Here is a 27,955-nt window from a genome sequence, read left to right as displayed (position 1 = left end):
ACTCGGGGGCTGATGGGTCCGTGACGACGAAAAGAGTGTTTGGAAATGCGTGTCGAGGCCGCGGCAGAGCCGCCAGGGAGCCTCGTGGGAGGGGCCAAGCAATTCCTCTCCGGGCACCTCCGAGAATCCGCTTTGCCTCTCCGATTTCTCTTTCGCAACCCTCTTTTGCTCTTTCTTCAAAAACTACTCTCTTTTATCGCTGTTGCTTCTGCCTCGACAAATTCCTTTCGCTAATAATTTCCCTTCACAATGTATTTATTAGAGGATACGTCGGATTTTTCTTCTGGAATACGAAGTTCCGCTGCAGTCTACGACTCGGTCAAATATTTTATCGAGCATCGGCTACACCCGTAACACCGAGAATCGATACGTTTTCTTCTATCGCGAGCTATCTTTACTTCGGACAAGTAAATGAAGCACGGCAGTTAACCATGTACGGTTCGTAATGGCGTTTATCGCGTAAAAGGGGAAGGGGACGATGAACAGTTGCTCGAGACCACCTTAGACGCGAGAGGCTGGTGTAGTTCGAGGGGCGCGACGCGTTAATTTCGTAACTCGATAAGTCATTAAGGTAACAAATAGCGCTATTAACCCAGCCACGGTTAATTAAGCGAGGCGTTGTAAACGGCAGAAAAGCGTCGTGGATTAATGGACGCCGGATCGAATTGCCGGGTCCACCGGTTAATAACGATGTCCACGATAAGTAGGTTGAAAATCGGGACGCAAATGTTTCGCGATCGCGTTACCGAACATCTCGATCCTGTTTCATCGACCGACGGGTTTGTAACGACCGATTGCCGTAATCGTGCGATGTACGCGTAATCCAAGATAGAAGTAATCGCTCGCGTAAACGACAACGCTCGACTATTGCCAAATTTCTTCGAATCTACAGTTTTTACGTTTCTTTCTATGATTAACGGAATAATGCATATAATACGTATAACGGAGTAAGATAATAAATAATAATAAATACTCGAGTAGACCTTAGATACGTCTAAAGAGGATTTACCCTGATATTATGACGAGAGCATTATTCCGAAGAGACGGTAGAAATTTTTGGCAGACGTGGAAGCGATTAAGCGAGCAATATCGGGAATCTTGCGACAAATTGCGAAACGATTAATGATATGGGATAGGATCGTGTGGAAGGTAAACGTGGAAAATATGCGGCCCGGTGGGCGACCGAGTCTCTTTGAATAATTAAAAATGTGCATAATAATCGGAAGAGCGAAGGGGCAAGAAAATGGCGCGATTACGTGGGCGCTTATTTAGTGCGCGCAACAACTCGTATTTTCCTGTGATCGGAGGGCCTTTAATAATTTCGGTGTTAATTAAACGGGCCCGGTGCGTGGGTGCGAAGACCGTGTTGCGTCGTGAATGTTCGAATGTGTTTTGTCAACTTTCACTGTCGCTTCCAACCTCCTCGTGTACCGTGTTTTAATGCTCTCCCGATGATGGTTATTAAGTCGCGTTGACGAAAAGCAACATCCGGTGGTGAAACTTTTGCTTCTTCTTCTTCTTCTGCTTCTTCTGCTTCTTATTTTTTTCGGTTGGCTTTGCGAGAGATACCGTGTTGCGGGCATTCGAGTCTCCGTTTCAACGGGAAATCGCTCGATATTTCTTTGGTAGTTTTCCACGGCCACAAAGTAGTTATATCGATGTAACTTTAATTCGTTGTTTCGAAGTAAAATCGATCTTCCCCTTACGAATAAAAATTCTAAATATAGAGTAACATTATAGAGTAAAAGTATTTATTATTGAAACAGTAGTACTTTGCGGTTTCCCAGCGTGAAAATTAAAATCTTCGTTGGAGAATAAACGATTTTTATTAACTTTTGGACGATATTTTCGAAGACAATCATCGATTATTTTTAGAGGGAACACCATTTTACGATTGTAAATAATTCCGGCGTATACTAAAAAGTGTGTAGAATAGATAAAACCGAGTATCATAAAAATAATGGGCTAAACTTATCGAAAACAAAGTTACTTTACCATGGCAATCAAACGTGTTAACGCGACTGTAAATCAGTTTTTATACGTTCTAGTTCTATAAATCAGACTATATGCTGTTCTTAGAAAATTCAAAATAGCATAATGTAACCTCAGAGCTTGTTACAGCACGTTACGGGACAGCTCGAAACGACTTCTGTCTGTTCCGAGGGCATATAAAATGAAAATTCATGGTCGACAGACACTTGTGACGCTGGTTTCTCATTTAAAAGCCGAAACGTCGCGTATAGACGGTAAATCTTTCGGTAATTAAAATATTACTCCCGTGCTAATTTGCTGGGAATTAATCGTGTTTCATCGGCAGCATAGTAACTTTCTTCGTGTAAATGTTAATTTGCACCAAGATAAGGTCGATGTGTTGACGCCTCTTCGAAACAAGGAACAGTACTTGTCGAGTAATTTGTTAATGTTCGTCCAAATGTAACGGGGTATTCTGACGATAGGGTAACGAAGTAAAATCCACGGAGATAAATTTTCTCTGAAATCTCGATCTCCGAGTAAAGATTTTCCACGCGCGAGCAAAGGATTTTTTACGTTGCTTTCACTCGTGAGGATTTTTCTGAATGGCCAATGGCCGTCGGGCAAGCGTTTGCCTCTCACGTTTTCGAAAGTTCCACGAAGCGCCTCCATCCTGCTGTGTTTCCCGGCACCGTCGATAATTCACCGTAATTTCGCGGCGTGCAACGACGAATACCGCCCACGCGGCCGCCCGAACAAAACAGAGACACCGAGAAAAAAAAGGAACGGGACCGAACGAACAAGATCACCGGAGAAAAAAGAACGGCACATCCTCGCGACATTAGCACTCCGAGCTCTATTAATTTCAGACGATTAGGCCAACCGATACTCGTCGCTAATTGACCGCGGGACCGTCGCACACTCGACCAGATCGAGGATTAATTAAATTGAACGAAGCTTAATTAGTCGTGACTGCTCGATGACCGTGCCGGAGAGAAGTCTCGCGAAAACGAGCGCGTTTTGCTTACTTTTTTTATTCGCTATTCGAATCGAAATCGTAACGAGATACGATCGTAAGGTTAGGTACTTTCCACGAAAGAACACGTGGCGAAACAGCCTGTAGGTGGTAGTTAGACTCGAATAGGCGGAGTCTATTTAATCGTGCAACGTTATTGTCGCTGACGGTATGCGATCGTAAAAACGTTACGCGATCGCGATTCGTCATCCGTGGCGATTAGACGCAGTTATTAAGCCGCTTCGTTAGCCAGAAGATTCGCACCGTTCGTAGAATCTTGAGACAGCGTTACCGCGACAGTTAACCGGATAAAGGTGAAATCAATTGTCGAGCGAAGTGAAAACGCGCACGAAATTCAAACCGAACCAACCTCGTCGAGCAATTAAGAGGGAGTCTGGGTGAAAGTGTTATATCACAACGAGCCGATTGTTCAAATGTTGACGATCAATTAAGCACCGGTCCCGTGCTTAAAAACGTAACCGTGGAACGTAGAAGCTCGTAAAAGTGTCGAGAACCAAGCTCCAGCCGAGGGACCACGATCGCCAAGAGGATCAGAGAACTGGCTATCGTCAACGAATCTTACGATTGTTCGTTGTTAAAAATAAACTCGAAAATGCCAATCCATTAAATTAATAGAATTTCGATTTTCGGGTTACGTAGTCTCGCGCTATCGCAGTCTTCTCGATGAGATGTTTTTTCGTCGAAACGGTCGATACTCGGAATTTGGAAAATCGTGGATTTACAGGAACCGCCAATTATTGGAGTGTCGAGCAACGCGAGGAGGAAAGGAGGAACAAATTTTCGTCAACGAGATCGTTACCGAGACGAAAGGATCGTATCTAGTCAATGCGCGCATAGAACGGGATCAACTGTGATAACATCCATGTTGGTGTTAGTGCTCGCGAAATGTCGAATTGGGGTTGGTGAGAGTGAAAACGGAAAACGAGCAATAACTTGGTGAAATTTCGAACAAATATAGTAATATATATATATACACAAATATATATATTTATACGTGTATGTCTGTGTTGGTGTTTGAACGCGTTAAGAAGGTTGTTATTTATTGATCGTTTAATCATGGTTACCTTGGACACCGAACAGAAGCCTGAAAGGCAGCACTGCGGGCGTCGCATGTGCGCCATTTGCAGACGCATCAAACGAGATAAAGGTAACTACATTATAAGTATTATTAAGCAGTTTTCAATAAAATCGTCAAAATTTCGAGCGTGTTTTATCCAAAAATTATTCGTCGTTATTCCTCGCGAATGCGTGGAAGGTGCAAGAATTAGTAGAATTATTCGCTGTTCCGTTAATTACGAGCGGTACCGCGAGCGATATCGAGTAATTTCTTCGTTACTCGAGATTGCGCTTAGAAAATACCAAATAGGTACGCACGAGAGATTCGTAATTGTTAAGTAGCGCGAAATCCGATAACAGAAACATAACGAAGGAAATACAAGAAACGCCGGTGAAGCTATACGACGTAGTAAAGTGGATAAGGCGGCTGACAACGAACGCCGTGATTCCGGATTCGAGTTCCAGTGGATCTCGAACGCGCGTACTGTACTTTCGCGAATATTCGGAAGTTTCAAAGATTCGAAATGGTAAAATCGTTTCCGGGAAAATAAGTTCTCGAATTCGTGGAACTTTATACTTTCCGAAAATAAAATCGCCGATAGGAAAGTTTCCTAAAATCGAAGAAGATCAATATCGAGCAAAAATCGGGATAATTACGAAATGCTTGTGAAAGTAACGAGCAAAAGTTCGTAATGGAACGTGTTCGATCGAGGAATCGTAACGAAGGAAGAAGCTGCCGAGGCGTAATTAGCGTATTTTTGGTGTCGTATCGAGAATGAGGAACGAGAAGAAACAAAGAAGGGCTCGCGCCCAAGTCTGTCGGGTTACGCGCATTAAGGAGTTACGAATGTATCGTGGACCGATTGGAAACTGGTTCGTCTTGGTTGTTCGTGGTCGAGCGTCCTCGTTGTTTCATGCAAAACGCTCGTTAGTCGAAACACCTGAAATTCCTGTGTGGGACGCGTACATTGTCTTCCACCCGTGCTCCATGGATTATTCATTCCCATCGACTCTCGTCGCGTTCGGCTGACACGCTGAGTCGAACGATGAAGAACACGGATTCGGATTACCTAATTTTTTCATCCTTAACGCGTTAATCGGTATCGCTAAATTTATCGAAAATCCATTGACATTCTACCCGCTATTTCCAATGTCTAGTTTTTCCAATTGGATCTATTAATTTTTTTTTTTCTTCCAATTGGATCTATGTCAGGACGCTCGCATCAATCGCGCTACCGAAAACAAAAGGAAGGAAAGGATCATGCTCTTGAACTTATCGTTTCGGATCGGCAAGAACCGAAAGTTATTGGAGCACCCGATCATTTTCAGCAAGACGAACGTTGAGATAAAAGGAAATACGGATATTCGATTATGCGACATTTCGACTGGGCTTTTGAATCGTTGCGTAAATCTTGAAAAATATTTGACGCGATGCTCGAAGGAGGTGATTCCAACAGCTTTTGGACATCCACCGTGAAATCAACCACCTGGTTTCGTTTTACGCGTTTTCACGATCGATCCAGGGTGTGATTTCGCGACATGTTGCAATCGATTGCCACGTCGAAGGAATCGAAAGATGGCGGTTCGACCTTCGGCGTAAAATTAGACTCGTCCGTGTCGTAAATCACTGGACACCCACGTGAATATTCAAATGCACCGCTTTTTTTATGCGGTTTCGGTGCGATCGAAGCGTGATGCAATCGCTTTGCTCTCCGTATCCTGTAGGCCTGTAGGCTTTGGACGCGTGCTTCGCTAATTGAATTACCCCGAAGGTGGAGCAAGCGGAATAACGTTGCTCTAATGATTTATAGCTCGTTCCCTTTCGAATACCAGACGCGCGAAACGAACCTTGCAACGAGCATCAAAATTATGAATGGTAGAAGATCTCGTTCAGCTTGAATTTCAGGAAACAACGTCGTCGTCGCGAACGAAACGATAATCTCGATTTCGTCCACGAGTTTTCCGATAAGTTGTACAGTTGCCCACGCGTGCCCTTGGTTCATTCATAAACATCGTTGCTCTAACGCAATTATAATAAAACGCCGCATGTTTATTCGAGTTCGTAGAAAAGCAAATGAACGAGTAGTTTCTCGAGTGATTAGTTAATAGAAACGCATGGTTCTTGCATCAGCTGGTATTGCGATTGATAAACGTCACCAACCACGATAGTTGATCCTTTGAATAATCAACTGTTTCGTTGCGCTCGTATTCCAAGACTTTTCGAAAGGATCAAGTTCTTATCGAAGAAACCGACAGTGTGTAGCAGAATTTGAAACTTCTAATATTAATTAGAATGGCAAAGTCCCTTGAGAAAAGGGTGATTTCACAATCGCATAATCCAGTGAATGGATCCGAGTTTCATTCATCGGGTTCGAAGCCGACGAGCACGCTCCCAGCGTCGCTAGCAACCTTGCTCTATGCCTAGGCAGTTATGGCAGGCGTGACTAGGCTGGAGGTTCCGATTATGATAAAGCGCGTGGGCGAGCCCACGCTCGCCCTTCGCTCGTTCATTCATAAATTCAACTCTCACCGCGTGCCGCGAGCTCGAACACCGGTACGCTCAAGAGAAAGCTCCAAGAGTAAAAGAGAGAAGAGAGTTCCTTCTACCGCGCGCACGACAGACGCCACGTCTTTCGTTGCCTTTCGCGCGTTACACCTTTCTGTCGCCGCTCCGCACCGCGATCGAGCCTCTTGTCCATGCCATCATCCGCTTCCTTTGCTTCCTGGCTTGCCTCCGTCGGTCGATTGTCAACGTTATCGCGGTCTCGTCGATAGAATGCGATACAACTTCGACTAAGCAATTCGCGGATGAACCTTCTCGCTTTTTTATTTCTTTTTTCACCCTTCGCACTGTACGTAACTCAAAATCCTCGCTTAAGATGAACTCGAGCATTTATAGCCAGTGTATTCTTTCGAAGTTCCTGCTCGAAGCAACGTTAAGACGAATAGGACCATTGTACGTTGTCCGTAGAGCACGGCACACGATGCGCGTGTATCGACAACGATAGCAGACACTGACGAGAAAAATGAACGTATCTACCATGAAGAATTATCGTATACTAATAAGCGGCCATTATTCGACCTGTTAATTAGTAATCGTCATCTCGTTGTCGGACGTTGCAATCCTTTCTGTTGAAAATTCCGAGAAACTCGTGAAAGATCCTTCCTCGTTATAGCCGCTGTATTGCGCTTGTCTCATGACTTCTTCATATTCGCGAACACGGTATCACACGCGCACAGTTACGCGGTGTGGTATCACCTCGAGCTCGCAGAGCCGCCGGCAGGTTTCCAAAGCGGTCTCGGAATCGACGAACGATTATGCGAACCGGTCTATTTCTAGAAACACACGGTCGACGTACTAATTATTTTTTACTAGTTCGTTACCACTCGTCTTTGGCAACGAAGCAGCGACAGTGGCCCGAGGGGGTTGGAAGAAAATAATAGAAGGGATAAAGGAATTGCAACGAACGGTGACGGTGTATTCTGTATTGCGACAGAGCAGAACACGATTTACTTAGTAGCCAAACTCCGAGATTCCCCAGCTTTGAAATCGCGAGTAACAGAAATAGTGAAATTCGTTACTGCACCGCCTTAGTTAAGCGGAGGCTATGCACTCTAAAAAGAAACCTCTGCGCGATCGAGCATGCTCGAAAACTCATAAAAGACAATGCAGAATCTTAGCCATCAACGGGAGCGCGAGTTCGCGACGTGGTCGAAGAGAAACAGAGCCCAATCCTGCAAAAGAAAGGAATCGGAAAAAAAGAAGCAACGGGAACGGGAGAGAGATAGAGAGAGAGAGAGAGAGAGAGAGAGAGAGAGAGAGAGGGAGGACGGCAGGCAGAAGAGAAAGAGAGAGGGCAGAGAGAAACAATTGACATTCTACGCGCACGTTCGATCGAGTCAACAACGGGTACGATGGTAGAAGGAAGAAGGGGTGCTGAAAGTAGTCGGTGGTGGTGATGGCGGCGGTGGCGAAGGGAACGGACGCACGGGGTCGAGGGGGGTAGATGCACGGTGGCATGCACCTGTGCATTGCCGCCATATACGACTCGAAGTTATGGCGTTTTTCTCAACGCTACCGTCGAGGATGTGTGCTCGTACGTACACGATCGTATCTGAAGCTGGCGAAACCAATTCCATTTGTGGACGGGTCGGCCGCAAAGCAACGCGCGTACGTCTGCAAGCTCCGCGGCTCCGGGCTACGCCGCGGCCGTGAGGTAAATTAATTGTCCGCGAAGGTGTGCTCGACGCGGTGGCACGATCGACGAGGGGCGGGCTATAAGGACCCGCGGAATGGAGGTGGACGAACAGAGACGGCTACCGAGAGCTAACGAGAGACGGTTACAGGAAAAAAGCGAAATGCGGGTAACGAGCCAGAGTGGTGGTTGCTTTTATGTTTATTAGACACGCTAGTTTGCCCACGCGGATCTGCCAACGCGGTTTTTCCGTGACCGGCTGTCGTTTTCGTGCCAACGCGTTTTGCCATCGCATTGTTCCCATCGCGTCGTGGAAACCAGGCTGCTGTCTCTCTTCGATCGTTGTCCACAATTTTCAAAATGCTCTCCGACACGAATTCTTGCTAATCGTTCATTCGTTTCGAAACGCGTCTAATCGTTGACGCTACCTAACGAAAGCGTTAGTTCCCTTTATTAAATGGACGAGTCGAGCGTGCGGAGGCTTTGTTGGACGCGAAACGAGTTCTCTAAACGTATGCGAAACAGTAAAATTATATGGGACGATAAATTCGAGCCGTACGACGCAGGTCGCCGTGTTTCGTTCCGACAACGACGCGATTCGCGAGCATGAACGTTAACGATAAGTAGAAGAGTACCGGAAACTCTGCACCGTCCTTTACGATTCTCGATCCATCTCGTATTGGGCGTAGAACATACGGGTAACGAGAAATAGGGAATTGAAAAGTACGAAAACTTATCTTTCCGCGACATTTTGCATCGTAGATGGAAAGAATCGAGAGTGATCGTTTCTAAAACGTAAACTTGCGAGAAACGGTCACGTGTCTCGGCAGAGCGGCACGTGTACGAGCAGATCGTTCGCGTGAGCGTCGCGACGCGAAGAGCGTCTACCTGGCGTGTGTCTCTTCTCGACAGGATTCGACGCGACGCAACGCGCCGCACCACGACCTGTCTGCTTGTGGGTGTAACCAGTTCCCGTGGGCTTAGCTGTCAAACCCACGTGGACCGCCCACGCTGGCCAGATATATTACCGGACCGCGAGTGAAAGAAGACGCGGAGATTCGAGGAAGGCCGCGGGGAATCGGTGCGCTCTTTCCAACGGTGAAGAAAACAGTCAGCGCGGGGAGAGAGAAGGGATACCGCTACGAGATCGATAAACCGACGTAATTAACGGAGAAGAGCGTTAATTATGTGCGAGGAGAAGGGAAAATTCGTAACAAAATTTGTCGCTTTTGTTAAGAGAACAAGAAACATTCTTCGAATATGAACCGTATGATGCGATTACATCTTCAACTTCGACGATCGATGATGCGCGTGACGCGTAGTATTGAAAAAGTTGACGCATATAGACGTAGAAGGCGACTATCGATTCGAACCCATTTTGCAGCAATTAAAAATTCTAAATAAGTAAGTTTATAGAAATATGCGAGTATAGAGAATCTAGATTGATCATTCTGAGTATTCTTTCATTATCGACAAGCTGTCGACGGAGGAAGAGAAAGAGAGGAAAGAAAGCGGGAAAGCGAAGAGACGATGGTTGCGACACAGGAAACAGCTTCACCTGGAGGGATATCGGCCGTTGAAAGCCCAACCGATCGGTGAAGAGGGAACTAAGTAGGCACGTGGGTGTACGCGATGCGCACACGAACACTTTCATGAAGCGTGTTTTCCTCGACATCGGTAGAAGCCTCTCGCACGATTAAAGGAACCACTTTCTGTTCGTTGCAGTTTCACGTAACCGTCAAGTACGTATAATAAATTCGAGTCTTCCGTCCTTTTTCACGACGATGATTCACGCGTGAAACGAAATAGTACATCGACCGTCGCGAAGAATATCGTCTCGAGCGTAGAAGAAGCGAAATAGTAAAGAACCGGTACGACATTTAACGACATTGGTTGGTATTACGCTTCCTGTAGCTGGTCACGCAACGACTTAAAAATACCGAACAAACGTAAAATCTCGAAAGCGTGGACCGAGTAAATTATCGACAGGTCGAACAATTAATATTTGTCGAATAATATCTTGTTACCGTACACGCGTGTACGGGCTTCGGTGCTATAAAACACGATTATAAAAAAAAAAAGAGAAAATGGCGAACGCGGAAGGGAGGCAAACTCGGGTGGGCACGATAATCGGCTAATTAGGGAAGCGAAAACGGTTGGCTGGTTGACCGTGCAGCCAGCATTTGTTCGTGTCTCGCTAACATATAGGTACACGACGCTTTCCGTCGATTCGTTTCGCGTGACTCGTCGATTAATATGCGTTCGGGGGCCAACTTTCGCCCGTTCCTCCTCAACGCTCCCGTGGACACGCAGAAGCCGATAATGCGCAGGTGCGCGACGCGTAAAAACGCGTTGATTTACCGGCACGATAGTCGAAACGACAATATGCTTGAAACAATGCCAATGAAGCCGGACCGACGCGACGCGACCCGACGCGACGTCTCGAGCGGGCTTACACGTGTAGTAATTACCATAACACAGGTAACAGGAGTTAGCTCTGTCTCCTGGCGATTATTCGGCCTCGCTTAGGCGACAACAGCCTTCGCTCGAACGCGAGACGAATCGGAAACGCTGTTACGATCATTCGATTTGCGTTCGAAATCGTAATCGTTCATTTTCACCTAGCTACTTGTTTATTTTCAACGACAACCTTTCGTTTAACGACCAAGCAGTTTAATCCTTTCGTGCTTTGAAACAATCTGTTCGAGTAATCCGTCGTCGAGTTTCGGTATTTATTTGTTTACGGCTTAATCGTTTACTAGTCTTTTTGATTCGTTGTTTGTCGCGTTGCGGTCGAGGGTGTCAGATCGGGAACGTTCGATTCCGAGGGCGAAGGTGGCATTTTGGAGGACTCGTGCGTCGTAGGCGTCGTCATCGGCGCGAGGCGCTCGGCGCAAGGCGCGCGGCGTCTGCCGCTCGTAAATTTCTGGCTGAAATTCTGAAATATCACGATCACCCCGTGTATCCTTTTTTTCCTCTCGTCGTTCGCGTCGTTCTCCACGGCTTTTTTCCAACGCTTGCACACGCGCACAGCTTCCAGTATTTTTAATCCCTGCTCGGTCTCTTTCCGTTCCTCCTACGACCCACAGGACGTTGCACCACACGCGTGCCTGCACGAACGTATCGAACGATACGCGTGCTGTGGCTGCACGCCGTAGAAACGCACGCGTGTCCTCCGCCGAGCGGAGTCTACCCTGGAAACGGGGTTAACAACACCGAAATCTATTTATTTGCCGGGATAAATCACCGGGAGCTTTACGAGTGAGCGTATATTACGCAAATCGTAGCGTTATATCAATCGGCGGGTGTCCTCCTTTTCCTTCTCCGCGCCCTTCTCCTACTCTTTCTTTCGCTCCCTTCTTCCTCTGCTCCTATTGCCGGACCAGCCGTTGCTTTCCACTCGATTGCTTCGTCTTCTTCTCCTTCTGCTTCTTCTTTTTCTTGCTTCTTTCGTGCACGGTTTCAGCCCGTTTTTGCCTCTTTTCTTACGGAGGAAGTGGAGATGTTTCGCGATCGTCCTGCTTCTTCGTTTCACTTTTTTTTCCAAGAAGAAAGAGAAGACACGGCAGAGGCTGAGCGCTGACTTTGTTCGATGAGTCCTTTAATTAATCCTACGCTGAGGCTCGTGTCGGCGAACAAACTCTTTCGATCACGATATCGCGTTTATGAAACGAGATTCGTTATACCTGACTGTTCGATGACTGCTGGGAAGAGAAGGATGTATTTAGAGAAGGATCTTTGTGTCCCCGGCATAAATCGAGCAGAGAAAAGCAGCGCTAATGATAATTTGCAAGTACCTTTTCGTAGATGACCTAGTCTACGAAAAGTCCGTTGTGGTCGTTGTAGCGCGCGCATTCTTCTCGGTTCGGGACAGTACGCGGTATTTCGTTCTGTGTACAGACGGTGGAGAAAAACCGTGACTATAGTGTGTTGAATGGTGACCTCGGTACGAGTCGTTTTTCTAAAGGAGTTACACGAAAGCCGGTGTACTCGAGAAATAGGTACTTGCCTTTATGTACATTAGCGATACGCGAGCTTTAACGCGGCGTTAGCACGCTCCGCCTACCGGTTACGCCTTCTAATCGATGTACGCACTTGTCTTTCGTAACGCTTCTCCTTCTGCCCTGCTACTGCTGGTGCTGGTGCTGCTGCTGCTGGCGCTGGCCAACGCCGCGACTCGGCGTTCTCCCTTTGCACCGGGAAACTCATACCGTTCCGCCACGCACGCTTTTTTTGCGATCACGTTCCGTCTCGGTGGTCAGGTCTTTTGCCGTTAACTGGCAACCGTTTACGCGATCGGTCTGAAGAAACAAAAATTCCGAGTCTGATCATCGTCTGCCAAATATCGTATCTAATACGGATCGATTTCGATTTAAGCCGAGAAAAAATCGGCACAAACATTGGGACCGTAGATTTTGTTTCGTTTCTGTATTACGTTATTCCTGCGTGGTACGATTTGTAAGAAAAACAAGCCACGCGCAAGTATTCTGTAAGGTTTATTGTATAGATCAGTTAACGGTGGTACGAGGAAGTCGAGCAAGTCGGGTGTCTTGGAAGCATCATCAATTCTCCTGCCATCGATTCAGATACCCAACGGAGAAGCAGTTGGGAATAACCGGACCCGGGTACCGCGTTATTTATTATCCTAAGGGTTTCTCCCTCGATATCGTTCAACCGTGGACGATAGCTGTATCGCGATAGCGAAACGAAGCTGATGGACGAGTAACCGGAATTCGAGGACACGAAGCGTGGATTATTTAAAAATTGTTCGCTCGAGACGCGCGTATCGACGAAAGCAACCGGTAATCGCGATTCCGCGAACGGTCCACCCGCCGTCTGACGCAAAACGCGTGCACGCGTTCGTTCGATCGGCCAGCTGTGCACGCGTCGCTTTGCCTCGCAAACAATGGCGGGAAATGCGTGTCTAAAAAATTCAGCTGGCCACTGATAAATTCGCGATGCGTCGACACGAATTTTAATTGACCTGCATCGTTCTCCGTAGGATAGTTCTCGTGAAAAGCAACGTAGCTTCTTGCTTTTCGACGACGAATATAGCCCTTCTTTCGTTTCGATCTAAAAGATACGTTTCCGGGATTAAAGATGGCTATGATTAATAGTGGCTTAGAAAAACAGGGGATACTCGTAATTGGTTTTGAAAGCGTTCACCTGCTCCGACACGCGCGCAACATTCCATTCGAGTCGCGATTATTTTCTAAACAAACGCGACTGTTTTTCTTCTCATTTTTCATTACCGCGTAAATCATATTCCTTGGCGAGACAAGATTCGTTCCCTCTCCTTGTTCGTAACTCTTCGAGTCTCGGAAGAGTCTCTTCGAAGACGAGCATACGCGTGCCAATGTTATTCCGTCGTTCCTCTCTCTCCTCTCTCTAAGACGTATCCCTCGAAAGTCGACTATTTCGTCGTCCTAAAAAGTGCAACTATTTTTCCGTCGAACGAATCGAAGCGTACCGATTTCATGATCAACATGGCGGAAGTTAAGCAGGCGACTAACGAGAATGAGAAAAGAGAAGCCGCCGAACGGTCCGAGACACGCTTAAGTCGGCCAGAATCGCGGGGGTGATCCAATAATACGGCGGCTTTGGGTATAAATAAAGCCGCCTCTCTAGGCCCGGAGATCACGAAGAGAGAAGTCTTGTCTCTTGTCGTAGTTTCTTCTGTCCGCCTTCTGTACATACATATAGAGCTGGTTTACTCTCGAAACGATGCTTCGAGTATCACGAAACCTTTTTCGTTTCGTGTAAGCCATGCACCAACAAAAATTACATTATTTATATTCACTGTTTTCCTCGAGACGACCTTTTTCCAGATAAAACTTTCGTCTCTGATAATAGGTCGGCCAAAGTAAAACGTAGAAAGCTCGAAACCTTCGGTGACAAAGAACGATGTTCCCCTAATCAATCATCCGGAGACGGAACGACGAGAAGCAACGTGGCTGTAAATAAGTTGCGAAGAAAAACGATATTCGGTATTATTCCATATTTACGTAATACGTAATTCCATATTACCTAATAATAATAATTGATAACTATGCATCGATGCTTTCTAAACTAACGAATATTTTGATAGTTAACGCGTTAAATATAAAGTAGAAATTTGTATCAGTTTACAACTAGCAAAACTAGCAATTTACCAAATTAAATGTTTTATTTGGAAGTCGCTTAATTTATGTTATACTTAAGTTATGCGTTAGAAAAATGTTAGAAGGTGTGCTGGAAAAATAGAAGATAAGTCGGTTATCGCGACGAGGAAAATGATTTGCCGTTAGATTTACATCGACGAAACGCGAAATTACCAAGTGGTTGGTGCCGAAAGAAATTTCGTGAAATCTGCGAGTCATGCGCAATTTATTATAACGATAAATTTTGCTCGCTGCACCTTTTCGGAGCTCGAGACGTATAAATTTTTCCTCGAACAAAATCGTTTCTGTTCGTGTTCCGGTTGGTCCGAATCATCCGTAAAGCTGTCGTTGTTCGCAGACGCTTTTTCACGGTAGCCGTGAAAACGCAACGAGACGTTGTTGGCGCGGTGGTTGGCGATTTGTAAGATTAATCGTCGAGACACAGTGTTGAAAATTGGGGTCAAAACGGGAGCGAACGAAGCGAGGATATTTATGGGAGCAGCGAAAAAAAGAGGAAGATCAGGAGCTCTTCCGGAACTCCTTAACACTTTAACGCCGTGCTTAGAATTCCTGCTGGTTTGATTTATCCGTTGCTGTCGTAAAGCAAGCCAGCCGTAAAACGAATAGGTCGTAAAAGCAACGACAAGTTTGTGAAACGTCCCGCTTGGAGGTTTGAAAAATCGTTTATAGTTCCGATTAAGCGATTTCGAATCGAGTTCCATTTTCTTCGAAACGAAGAAACGTTGTAGATTCTTTCGTTTCTTGTTAGATTGTTCAGCGTTAAATTGTCGCGCGTTGCATCGTTACGCGGTAGATCGAAGACAAACTTTCGCTACCGATCGAGAGGAAAAAAGTGTCCCGGTCATCGAATTTCATCGAGCGCAGGAACAATTTGTGCGGCAGTTGATATTAATTCCTTGGCAGAAGGTTTGACTTCGATCGACAGCTGTGTCACCGTAATTACTCTTAACTGCTCTAATTTACGTCTCGTAATGACGCGTTTAATGATCGTAATTTTTCTCGCTGGTTCGATACCAGAAGAGACGTATTTGGCCGAATCGCTCGAGGCCTCGGCAACTTTCATGGACGTTGTTTTCAATCTGAAAAATACCGGCCGTCCGTTAATCATTTTCGTGTAGATCATTCGGCCGGCGTCGGTGTAATTTTGCGCTCGAAAACTTATTAAGCGTCGAAATAACGAAAACTCGCTGCTCGCACGGAGTCGAAAGGGATCGTTTTTTCGCTTCCGCGTCGAAGATTCCACGGATCGTTGCGAAGTTTCAAGGGGTTTCGAGGATGCACCAAGTTACAGAAGCTACACTCCATAAGCATTTACGCAATGCATAGAATGCAAATTCGCGTGCGGTGCATTCCTGTCTAGTGAATCCTCGCGAAGCGACGCGACGCCGTTTACGCCATCGTAGCTCACCGATGGCCGATCGTTCCGGCGGACGTTGTAAATAAACTTCCGAACGTCTGTTCAACGTTCTTGTTCGATCATCGAATTTCGCCGGAGGTTAGAAATAGTGAAATTTCGGGATCGAAGAAGAAACGAAACAGCAGGTAGTAGATAAGACTCGTTAAAGATAGTTTTACTCGAAAGCTGGCATTCGAACGTTCGAATAAATATTGACCGATACGGGATGGTAAGTCGAGTAGGGCCAAGTACCGTTGGGCAGCCATTCTTGTTTGGCGAGAACAACGACGAAAGGTGAAAGAAATGCGAAACATTGCTGGAATCCGCGTACCACCCCGACACTCGGCCACGAGCCACGGAGTCGCGAGCTGTCGACCCACCAGGTACATGGGACAGCTATGCACGTGCACCGTCACACCGCTCGAGCTGTCCTACCATTTCGTTTCAGGATATCGTTCGCTGTCTGTCCACCTCCGCCTTGCCTTGTCCATCTGCTCGTTAACGTCCGTCTTCACGGAGAAATCGCGGAGAATACTCTTCGTTTTTTCTGACTTTCGATGACCTCGCGCGATATTTCATCCACTGTTTCGCCTTTCGAATTTCACGCCGCGATCTATTAGGATCGCATCGATTACGTTGCGATGTACTTTTGCGATACGATATTATTTTACGTCTTGGACGAACGAAACATTTGAAATATGTTACAAAGTGCGATACTTCGGAAATCAGGCTATCTCGAAAAGGATGTTGGTTGTTCGCTTCGCAACAATTGTTTGCATTTTCCCTCGATTCGAATTCGGTAATTAAATACTTGAATGCATTATCTCTATTAATTTACCGTTCCCCCCGGTAAGTTAATTAAGAGATGCAACGGAAGAATGCGGACCTGGCTTTCTCAACGGGCACTTACACGGAGTTCAAACGAAACGCGATACCGAATTAGAAACAACTGTGCCCATATAACGATACAAGAAACGTTGGCTCAGTATTTGACGCTGTGTATTTTGGCACTTGCGACTAGTAGCCGTTTTGGTCGTTACCATTTGTCTTCTGTGGACCATGATACCCTTGCCTTGCTGCCGTTCTAGTTTCGCGTTTTCTGTGCACCCTTTTCGTTCTCTCTTTTTCTTCGTCCCACTAATTATTTACCAACGTAATTATAGTAGAATATCGTTACATAAATTTTCGACCTCCTTAGCATAGGAAAAGAGAACTTTCTAGCGAATCGTTATAATTACGACCATTGCGATGTAAAGAAGGTCTGCGGAAATGAACGATTAATCGCGATCACGCTGGTTGCGGAACCGATGAAAATTCGTCATCGTGAAGGGTGGCGGAATGCATCGCGCGAGCGGCGATGGTTGTCTCGCGAATTTCTTGCCCACCAGGAGAAATATGCAATCGCGCGCATAGTTACGCGCGTTCCGCGCGTGATTGTCAGGATCGATAGCGAGGATACGATCAAGAATGCTCGTTAAGCAGATAGGATTATCGCAGACTCGGGTTGTATCGCAACGAAATTTTGTTCGCCGAATTCGCTTTATTTATCGTTGATTGACAAGCAGGAATCTACCGAAATCTCTATTGGACGTGTCTAATGTTTACCGACTAAACTAGCTGAATCTGAAATATCTTTCGCTTCCCTATACTTCGAGTGATAATAAAACATCGTAGGTCGGAACAATTACAGCGTAAAAGCTTTGACCGTCGAAGAAGCTATAAAATTTACAATTTAAGTCGAAAGTTGTTGACTCGGTTGGGTTTAAGAGCCCCGGACAATTTCAACGCGTCAGATGAATTCGCGCAGGGAGAAAAGACGAGAAACGGGATAGGGAGAAGGTAGAGGCCGTAAACGGCCGATTATTCCCAGCGAGTACGTCCAAGTCACATTCGCTCTCGATCGACGAAAAAACTGGCCACGAGGGATCCCCTGGTGTAGTCGAGCCAGCGGAGCTGAGTCGCGGCCAATAAACCGAAAGGGGTAGACATTTTTCTCCGGGACACGGCTGCTTTGAATTCAGATTGCGCGGCCATGCGGCCCGCGGTTTTGTTCCTCTTTCGCCGGCAATTTATGCAATCTGGCCCGCGCTTCCTCCCCGTATTTATAACCGGGGATCCTTTGTGTGTTAATTTGTAGCTGGCCCCGCGATCCACGCCACGCCACACCGCGTTACATCGTTTCTAGAACCACGAGTACTCTCTCTGCGCGTTGCGTCTCGTCGACCTTTTGATCCGCGAATCTCGTACACCCTTTAGATTTTCAAACTACGATTTGTTGCCCCTTAATTAGCCTCGTAGCCGATGAACGAGGTTCGACAACATTCCTGTTCTTATTTTTAACAGACGACACTAAGGTTTTTCAAAACATAAGGTGGCACTTTTTGCGGTCGAAAATCTAAAAATCCATGAACGCCTTTGACTTACCTCGACCTTGATGGCGGAATCAGAGAAAACGTAAGGCTTGTTGCGGTCGGAAAGGGACAGACGAGCTTTTCTCCGAATGAATTTTTCAGCTATTCGTTGAACGTTCGTAATTGATGCAGGTAACGTTCTGGAAGAGGATCAAGGTGACACCGATGATACGGTACGCGAATACCGTTAGGACTTGCATACACCAGGTGTTACCAGTCCAGTAGTATGGCTGTGCGTATCGCGATACAAGGATTCGCGTGCATCCGAAAGGATAATAAAAGTGAAACCGTGCGCGGTAATTTATGTGACTACGCGTAGTGTGTCGCTGTTTAATTATCGGGCTCAAAATTGCTCGGAGAAAACGGAGCGCGTGCGGTGGTCCAATTAAAACGAGGGAAAGAAGAAGTTGATATTCGGTCTTTTTCCATCTTGTCGAACTGCTTTTTTTTCTGGTTCGTTTCTCTGGCTGTCGTCCGACCCCCACCGACAGAATCCTCGCGCCATATGGAACAACTTATCCCGACGTACGGAAAGAAAATACCGACTTAGCGAGAAAGCTCTTCGTATGTGGGCATCACCGATCGACTTTGATCGTCCCGTTTTTTCGACGACTTTTATAGAACGCCAGAGGAAATCTCGCAGTGAGATTACGCGGCTGTTCCGCAGAAATTCGGTGAACCAACCACCCTTTTCGCTATCAACGAGATAAAGTTCAATGTTCCGAAAAACTTTGAGCACACGATTTACAAATATTCGGAATAATTCGACAAGATTTATAATAATGAAATAAGCATTGTTCTCTTTTCTGTTGCAGCGTTGAAGGTGAAGCTTATGCTGAGGCGGCCCATCAATCAACTGGTTGCGCAAGGTATCATGCCACGTGAGTATCTTGGTTTTATTAAAATCAAAGGGTATAGATTTTCCGAGGACGCGAAAATGTAAATAATAAAAGGAACTACGGATACAGGGATTTTGGAATTTAGAAATCTGTGCAGAAGGGATACAACGATATTCGATGTGCGGTCGTTGAGGCCCGCTAACGTAGGCGTACCTAAATTCGACAAAATATTTAGAAAGTAACATGTAACAGAAAGAACGAAAAGAAACCGGTGACCGGTTAACGAAAGCGATCAGGAATCTTTCAACAAATTTATTTACTTGCCAACCCCTAATTCGAAGTTAGATTTATAGACTTCGTCAGCGCGTGACATTTTTTTTTTCTTTACCGCGAGAACGACCGATTAATCCACTTACAACTTAATTAGCTCGCGATTGCCCGCGATGGCTCGGCCAGCGGCGTAAAAGGAAGTAACTGGGACGCGCACGAACCAACTTCCTAAAGTACCTTAAATTGACGTGTTCGCGTGTAAACGGCGTTCGATCGCACGATAATCGTCCGATAATCTTTCTTTCGTTTACTTATGAACATTTGTAATCGTTACAAATTTGCTCCATAAAATTCTGGTTTCTCGTCGGAACGCTTCGGCGCGGAAGGAGTTAAGCGTTAAATCCTTGTGACCGTAAAATCGGACAAGCTATCGGTTCCCTGATATCGTCCGATCGCTTGATAATCTCGTATCGCGAAACGATAATCTGATAAGCCGATAACTCGTATCGAATTTATAGCACTGATTGAAATTCGTCGCTTCTCTCTTCGATAATCCGACTGGTATATCAAACACCGATCCCAGCTATAATTTCACGAACGTGACTCCATTGAATCGTTAACGTCGCTGTTATTAAAAATAATCCGTCAGGACGGTGTATTCGCGTATCGAATCGGCGGCTTGTATCGTCGAAAACAGATGTTGATACGACGCTTGATAGCTCCCGTTTCGAACGGTGTGCCGGCCGGCGTTTACGCGAAACGGCACGTGCAGTTTCGTTCCAAGGGATTTCCGTTTCGTTTACGGCTTCCAGGACCAGAGGATATCGCAAACGGTATCGAGATAATGGTTTTTTCGAGGAAACGGTCCACGATCATGCTGTAAATCTGTTTACGACGAACAATTAATTTCGAGTCGCGAAACTACCACGCTCGAACTTTAACGCGTCGGATGCGTGGAGGGTCATCGATGTACCGAATTGCAATTTTAATCTGCAGCAGACGATGTCTGTTTAGGTACACGTATACTATCGCTGGTAATTTGAATCGCTCGATAGAAACGGTCTCGTGCCAAAACTATAAACGATAACTATCGTAATTGCTTCAACTTTAAATACCGTTATAATTTCGAGAACGATTAATTCGCTTCCTATTAGTCATTCGATTCTTCGATGATACAATATTTATTTAAAGAAGAGATCATTACCGATAATTGGAAAGAACGGTTAAGTATTTCGATCGTTCAGTTCCACGGTACAAGCATAATTCTCGTAATTTCGTAAATCAAATTCTCCAAGAGTTTCTTTGCTAATCCGATGCGTTTGAAACGTAGCTCGAGTATCTTTAGTTAGCTCCAATGCCGTCGAAAGGGAATAAATTTATACACGAGAGTGAAACGAGCTCTGTACAATCGCTGCAAAACATCGTATCGTTTCTTCGAAAGTTGGACAATGCCGAAGCGTTGAAACGATCCGCGCAGCTGCTGGTCTTGGTCGTTGTAGCGATTCGAAGTTTTCCGGTCGTGCGCGTATTATATAATACCAGATCGCCCACGCGGGCTGATCCGATGCAGTATTTATAGAGAAACACTACGAAAATAAAAGAAAATAAAGGAATCTATACGAAATTATACGGCCATTTTCTATACGAAAGTAGGGAATGTCGAAGAAGAGAACTCTCTCGCTCGCGTATGAACGTTTATTCGAGCAAATTTTTTACTCTCGAAATATTTCAATAGATATTATATGGTAAGTTGTTGATTCCATGTACCATAGAGAACATTCGAGTATTACCTCTAGCGAGTGGCAGAACACTAGTAAGTTTTAATTATTATAACGGGTAGTGCGACGGTGGTAACTTTCGAATGTTAAGTAACCGATTATCTTCTGAATCGCGAAAGCGTTAACATTCGACTGGAATTTTTGGGAAAAAATCAACGTTTCTTCGACAGTTTATGAATCGTCGCTGGTTAAGAACTCGGCTTTTATTTACGTAAACTTGATCGTGCTCCAACGAACCGAGACGTTTATTGGCCTGAACTAACGACGCTCTAGTGGCTGCAAAGTCGACGAGGCAACGACGATGGAGGCTCGATTGCAACTTGTAAATTGAAAAACGTCACCGCATGATTATGACTAGTTGTTCGTCTATCGTTCACTGTCGAGTGATTTAGGACTCCTGTTTTCGTGTACGATCGCGATCTACCAGCTTAAATCCTAAATTCTCGAAGGGAGCTGCTCTATGATAGCTGGAGCCTCTATATATGTAGGCATCGTTTTAGTTCGGTGATCAAACCTCCTTAACGGCTAGTCGGGCCTCTCTCCTAGTACGTTCATCGCGAACTGCTCGATTTATGCGCGTTTCGATAGAAACTAGACAATTGGGTCGCAGCTGGCTCTCGCGAAACACACATGCGATACGCACACGCTGTGTCGGCGACGGTTTTGTACGCGTGGGTGAGACAAAAGCTTCGGCGCGAGCCGGCGTCGTTGACGTTCATAAGGCTTAATTGAATCGAATCGGTCGTTTAATTTTCGAATTTCCTACGTTAGATGCCGGTACCACGTTCACACTGGTTGCCCCTTCCGTTTCGCTGCGTTCTCTGATTCGCAATTCACCGGTTTTCGCGTCGTTAACGAGTTTTCGTCAACCGTCTAACGAATCTGGATCGATTCTTACGCGTCTCACTCGGACGAGCGTTAACTTTCTCGCCTATCGATCGCTAACGTTCTCGAAGTCCGGAGCATGCAATTTTAAGAGTTTGGTAATTAACGTTTAGTTAGAATTATTTCGCTCGATAAAGTCGTAAACCCTGTTTTCTTCGAGAACGTGCACGTGAAAATGTATTAAAATTATCGTCAGTCCAAAACTCCGTGTTAAGTGCTCTCGTACGGTGCTTAAGACCGTAGTTACGGAAACTGCGGCGAGTAAAAGTTGATTGAAACATGTCCGAAAGAATAGAAACGTTCTCTACGTTTCCATCGGCGCGATCGTTCGGGGAATAGAGAGCAGCGTTTTAATTGGTCGACGCGCGATGCCCGGTCCGGAAATAGGTGGATCGCGTTAGTGAAAACGGCGTTCGAGGATCGTTTATCCGGGGACTTAATGGTGTCGAGGAATGCAACGAGTCGTTTGACGTTGACACCGAAATGGCGCCACGCGGGGAGACCTTCCGTGGCCCGTCATCCCGGAAATTGATGCGTGCAGTATGCGCGCGTAGGACACCCCTAAAAGCTTGAAAAACAGCTTTTTCTCGTTCGGCCGTTCTTTTCTTAGATCGAGGAGCCTTTTGCCGCGACACAGCTCCATTTCACTTTCCGCTATTGATGCGTTCATGGAAAGTTTCATGAAAGCGATCGCGTTCCTTCCTGCTTGATTTAAAAGTATTCCCTTCGCAACGGATAAAATCTCTCGAGCTCGTTTGATTTTCGTTTCAGCGAGTGAGAAGAAAAGAGAAAGAGAGTTAGAGTTCGAAGAAACGCTAAAATTGCTATCTCAATTTTCGTCGTTCGGTTGCGTTTACCGAAGAATTCTTGTTATCGATACAAAATCGTTAAACTCGAAGAAGGTCAGCTTAACGATCGATGGCTAAAATTACGCGTCGACGATATTAGAGACTAGCCGTATTTCGAATAACCGAGTAATAGAATGTTAAACAGAATTCCTTCGAATCTTGAAACATTGACGAAAACAACGATATCCGAATACGTACGTATACGTAGTTCCATTCGAAACGTTCGTTCATTGGTATCGGAGTTTATACGCGATTTCCGGTACTCGCGAACAAATTCTCTTATAAATTTTGAAGCAATATCCGGTACCGGTCAGGTTACGCTTAGCGTTCCGATTCGTGATTTCAGCAGGAAATTAACCAAGTTTGATCCGTGTTACAGCTCTGAAGACACCGCCGGCGTTTCACGAACAACGTAAACAGCTAGAACGAGCGAAAACCGGCGATCTGCTGAAGGCGAAAATTCAGCAGAGACCAGGCAGGGAGGAGCTGGTTAGGCAGCATATCCTCGAAGATGTAGGTCACGTGGATCCAAGCCTGGCCGAGAGGCAACGTATGTTGAAGAAGGCCAGGTTAGCTGACCAGCTGAACGATCAACTCAGTCATCGACCTGGACCGCTCGAGCTCATCCAGAAGAATATTTTGCACACGGAGGAGCCCATTGAAAGGGCGGTCAAAGGTGAGTCCATCTCGCGTCGGTGGTACTCTGTCTTTCGCGATTTTGATCGATACACCTCTCTGAAAGAGCGTAAGAAGAACGTTGTTAACGCGTTCAAAATTGCCTACCTGTGCAATCTAACCGTTAAGTATTCCCTTTCGAAGAACTATATTCGCTTCGAGTCCAGGTGAAGCGACGAATCTTGGCGATTAACACGTTAAAAATTGTCTTCGTCGTAATCGATTTTCTATCGAAAGGTCCTCGATGCAAAGACTTTACGATGAGTAACCAGCGAAATTCCTGACGCTTGCTTTCGAATCTGTCGTAGAGGGTCACATTCCCTTCAAGGCAACCTGCGAAGGACAGGTTACGAAGCCTCAGCATCCGGACCATTATATCACCTTCGAGGACGATTCTCAGAGTTCCGAAGGTGCACCCTCGCCGCAGTTGGAGTCCCGGGCGGACGTTCTGGAAACGGCGGCAGCCTCTGCGGGCATAGTGACCGTTTCTCTTAGTATTCCAACAACCGGCGGTGCCGTGGTCGTCTCGTCCACGTCGCCGGTGTTTCAGCAAGCGTCTGGCGAGTCGACGATACAAACGTTCGCGGAATTATGCAACACCGTGGTCGGTTCTCAGCAACAACAGCAACAGTCTCAACAACAGGCTCAACACAACCAACAGCATGTTTCCAGCCAGGTGAGGAACGCGTAAATTATGATCTCGAGGTAGAACGATAACGGCACTACCGGCATTAAACTACGGCGATGAATCGACGAGCAACGTTGTACCTCGATTAATCGGAAGATTTCGACGACGAAAAAACGCAACGATCTCTGTTAACAGGCAAGTCAGACAAACGGGCCATCGACGACCCTCCTTCCACTGGCGCCGGCGCCCAGTCCGATGTCCTTGGGTTCTACCACGTCGAGCCTCAGTCCCCTTTCCAATATCTCGATAGCGTCGCCACCGGCACCACCGCCGGCTGCCATCACGCCGAGACCACAACCTAGCCCCATTGCAGCGTCCGCGTGTCAAAGGACCGATGCTCCTGGCAAAGACAAGAACAGGAAGAAATCCAAAACCAAAAGTCAACCGAAAACGCGCACCATCAAGTTTCACGAGTACAAAGTGAGTATTTGTATTTACATTTTTCCCAACAATTTCTCTTCGTTTATTCGTTTCATACATTCTTGAACGACGCACGGCAACGTTACAAACTGTATACGAGAGTATCGGGTAACGTACAGTAATTCGAAAGTGTTTTCACTTTGATCGCGTATAGAATGCAACGTTGAAAACTGTTCGTTAATTGCTTAAATCGTCGCTACCTTCTAAAATGAACAATCGCGTGTAGATTAACAAGCGAATAGTTAACCCCTCGTATCGCAAACTCTTAGCCGACGCAAGTATGTAACCTGATGGTTTTACGCGTCAAATGGAACAAGACTCGATGCCACGTTTACTACTTTCACTCTCGATTCTGTTTATACTTCTGGTTGGTGGGCGTGAACACGCGGTTTTTACGGTCCGTAACGTGCAAATATATTACTTAAACGCGAAGCCAGACTGCGCGAAGATAAAAGAAAAAACGAGAAAATGCACGTAACAACCGTTTACGACTCTCCTTCGTATAAAGTGCTTTTATTTGCCCGTCAAAATTGAGGATACATCGAAACTCGATTTCGTGCACATGGCGCAAGATAATCGTCGTGTACCAGCTACCGATCGGTGGTTAACTGGAACGTTTTCGAGGAAAGACGAGGTCAAGGATTTGCCAAGTATCGAGAAAGATACGTAGAAAAACGTGGAAAAGTAGTTCGAAGTCGACGATGAGGAACGGAGGACAACGGTGAGCAAAGACAAAACGGAAGAGTAAGACCAGCAAAAAAAGCTCGCGGTACGAAAAAGCAGAAGGGGGAGAAACGAAGAGAAAAGAAAGCAAATCGGAATGGCTAAACAAAGCGAAGGAATGAAAGATGGAATAAGACCGCGTAAGAAAAGAAGGAAGCGCAAGAGGAGTAGAAACGAAATAAAAAGTAATATACTGGGTGTCTATAAATTTCTGCCGTTTCAAATAATAGCCAAATAGTTTCGCTAGACTCTTATAGGACTCTTCTAGAGATCTCTTAAGCTAATCCTGAATGTCCTTTTTAGATAGAACGGTAATGGGGGGAAATGAGACGTTACTTTTTACGTTAGATATAATGCACGATAACTCACGGCTATTATCGCAAACTTTCTTTCCCCGAGTTTCGTTAAGTAAGCCTAGTTCGAATGCCGTTCTATATAAGAAACGAAAAGAAATTTTTAGGTACCCTGTTTATTATGAACGATCTGGAACTCCTATAGTCGAGAAGGAAGCGATCTTTCTGTTTCTCTTTTTCCTCTCGAAACAAGAGAGAAGCGCAGAAGAAGATCGTATCGGGTGATTAACTCTCGCGATCTCTCGAAGGTCTCGGAGGTTCGGTGCTGCGGGCCCACGAGGGCCCACCTCGTTAGCTCTGAGTAATTCGAGCGCTAATTGCACCTAAGAGCGAGGAAGCCAAGGAGCGGCGAAGAAACGAAGCGGTTCGAAGCGGGTCCACGAAGTCGGTAGGGTGATCGAAACGATGGGAGGGAGAAAAGATAGGTGCCAAGGGCCCCGGTCGCGTTCCCGAAACATTCGGGATATGGCGTAGCCAGTGTGAAAGCGAACCGGGAATGGGCGTGCAAATGAGGCTCCAGAAAACATCTTGATGTATCATTTATCACTCGCGTCTTCTTCTCTCCTACGTTGCCGATCTCATCTTCCATGGTCCGGGGGTAACTCGATTTTTTCGTCGTCTCTTCTCGCCGATGCGTTGCCGCCAACACAATATTTCCTATTATTCTCGTTCGAGGCACAACGTAAACAATTTCTGGCTTTCATTAAACGAGATGTCTCCGCTTTACCGATCCTTGCCCACAAATTTTTCTCGAATCGAGAAACGTTACTTTTTCCAAAGGAAGACGTAAAGCGAGTTTTGTTGCATGGTTTCGATCAGAAGCGGTGATATAAGGACAAAGGGAGTACCGAATAAGGCGATTTAGGTAATCCGTAGCGGATAATGTTACGTGTAATAACGTTACGTGGAAATTAATTACACATCCGGTACTTTCGACGAAGATCATCGCGGAACGAAGTATCGGATTTGCGATGGCTGTCACGATTAAGTCGTTAATCCGAAGACACAATGGATACCAGGCCCATTTTTAGCCCGGACCAGGATGCAGGTGATTAATATCGACTGATGTTGACTGATCGGTGTTCGCAGGGCCCGCCAAACGCGCAAAAGACGTCCGTGTCGTCTAGCACTTCCGGTCTTGGCTCGGCGCCTCCCGGCGAAACTAGCTACGAGCTCCTCCTTCAGCAGCAGCAACTTTTCCTGCAATGGCAGCTCGAATGGCAGCACAAGGTACGCGCGCGTTAACTCGTAAGTCGAAACTGCCGGCCGAAGCGTGAACGAAAGCAAATAGAACGCGTTCGGTTTCCTCGTTTTGTTCGCGATACTCGAGCGACTTTCTCCCGATAATTTTCACGGCAATTGCGTTATTACGTCTAAATTTACAATCGAAGAGATCGGGTTCACGTTGCGGCGACAACACGACTTCGATCGTCCATTTTCTGCGTATAATTAACTTAGCTGGACCGTTGCGTAACTGGAAACTTTCGTTGCTTGTTCAGTATCCTCAGATTATTCTACCGGCAGCACAAAAACCGTTGTCCCTGAATAGCAGCGGCGCCAGCGACGCTGGAAGCATCAGCGGAAGCAGCGTGAACGCGCCGAGTCCTGCACCCTCAAATTCCTCTAATAACCCCTCGGAACAACCTCCGTTGAGGCCTTTAGGCAAGCTGGAGGATATGAAAGGTAAACCAAATGACCATTTCCATGGAACCAGACTGTAGAAAATATTACAGTAACGACGATTAATCGAGGCAAACGTTACTCTTTCAGTAAGCGATCTCAAAGTGGAATTGAAACGTCGAAACTTGCCAGTATCTGGTTCGAAACCACAACTTATCGAAAGATTAAAGCCTTTCACGGAATCGTCCAGCAGCAACTCGACGTCCAACTCGAATGGTCCGCACGTGACGCATATGGGTCACATATTGATGGACACACCGGGACCAATGACGTCCGACGAGTCTAGTTCGCATGCCAAAAGTCCTGGTTCCACCGTCAAGGATGAACCCAATAGTCCACGAATGGACTCTCCGCATGGCAGTGAACACGATGACCCATCGAGTCCACCAGGTACTTGTCTCTTCGGTATTTATCGTTACAACTGTATCGGTAACTTCGGCATTTGCTGCCGGAACATCGCGATACTAGTTTCTTTTCTCAAGTTCTGATACAGATCTATCTAAACTTCTCATCCCGGAAGCAAACTCTTTCGACGATACGACCATAACCATGATCTAATAACGTTACAT

The 27,955-nt window shown here is 46.0% G+C and overlaps 1 protein-coding gene across 6 annotated transcripts in view; it reads left to right on the top strand.

Moving 5' to 3' along the window:
- LOC100876600 (uncharacterized) overlaps positions 1–27,955 on the top strand; it is a 165,276-nt gene that overhangs the window by 131,257 nt on the left and 6,064 nt on the right. For 4 of the 6 annotated variants that reach the window (XM_076530141.1, XM_076530140.1, XM_076530142.1 and 1 more), the window contains exons 5-11: positions 19,043–19,108; positions 23,227–23,523; positions 23,831–24,198; positions 24,346–24,630; positions 26,796–26,936; positions 27,206–27,389; positions 27,477–27,776. In XM_076530141.1, coding sequence (XP_076386256.1) covers positions 19,043–19,108; positions 23,227–23,523; positions 23,831–24,198; positions 24,346–24,630; positions 26,796–26,936; positions 27,206–27,389; positions 27,477–27,776 — 1,641 coding nt within the window. Of the gene's footprint in view, positions 1–3,731; positions 4,155–19,042; positions 19,109–23,226; positions 23,524–23,830; positions 24,199–24,345; positions 24,631–26,795; positions 26,937–27,205; positions 27,390–27,476; positions 27,777–27,955 lie in introns of all 6 variants that reach the window. The other 2 variants (XM_076530144.1, XM_076530143.1) reach the window with 2 other exon arrangements.

The sequence above is a fragment of the Megachile rotundata genome, chromosome 3 (assembly GCF_050947335.1).
Source record: "Megachile rotundata isolate GNS110a chromosome 3, iyMegRotu1, whole genome shotgun sequence".
Classification (NCBI taxonomy): Eukaryota; Metazoa; Arthropoda; class Insecta; order Hymenoptera; family Megachilidae; genus Megachile; species Megachile rotundata.
Note: the sequence above shows the minus strand (reverse complement) of the source record. Positions and strands in the feature narration are given on the sequence as shown.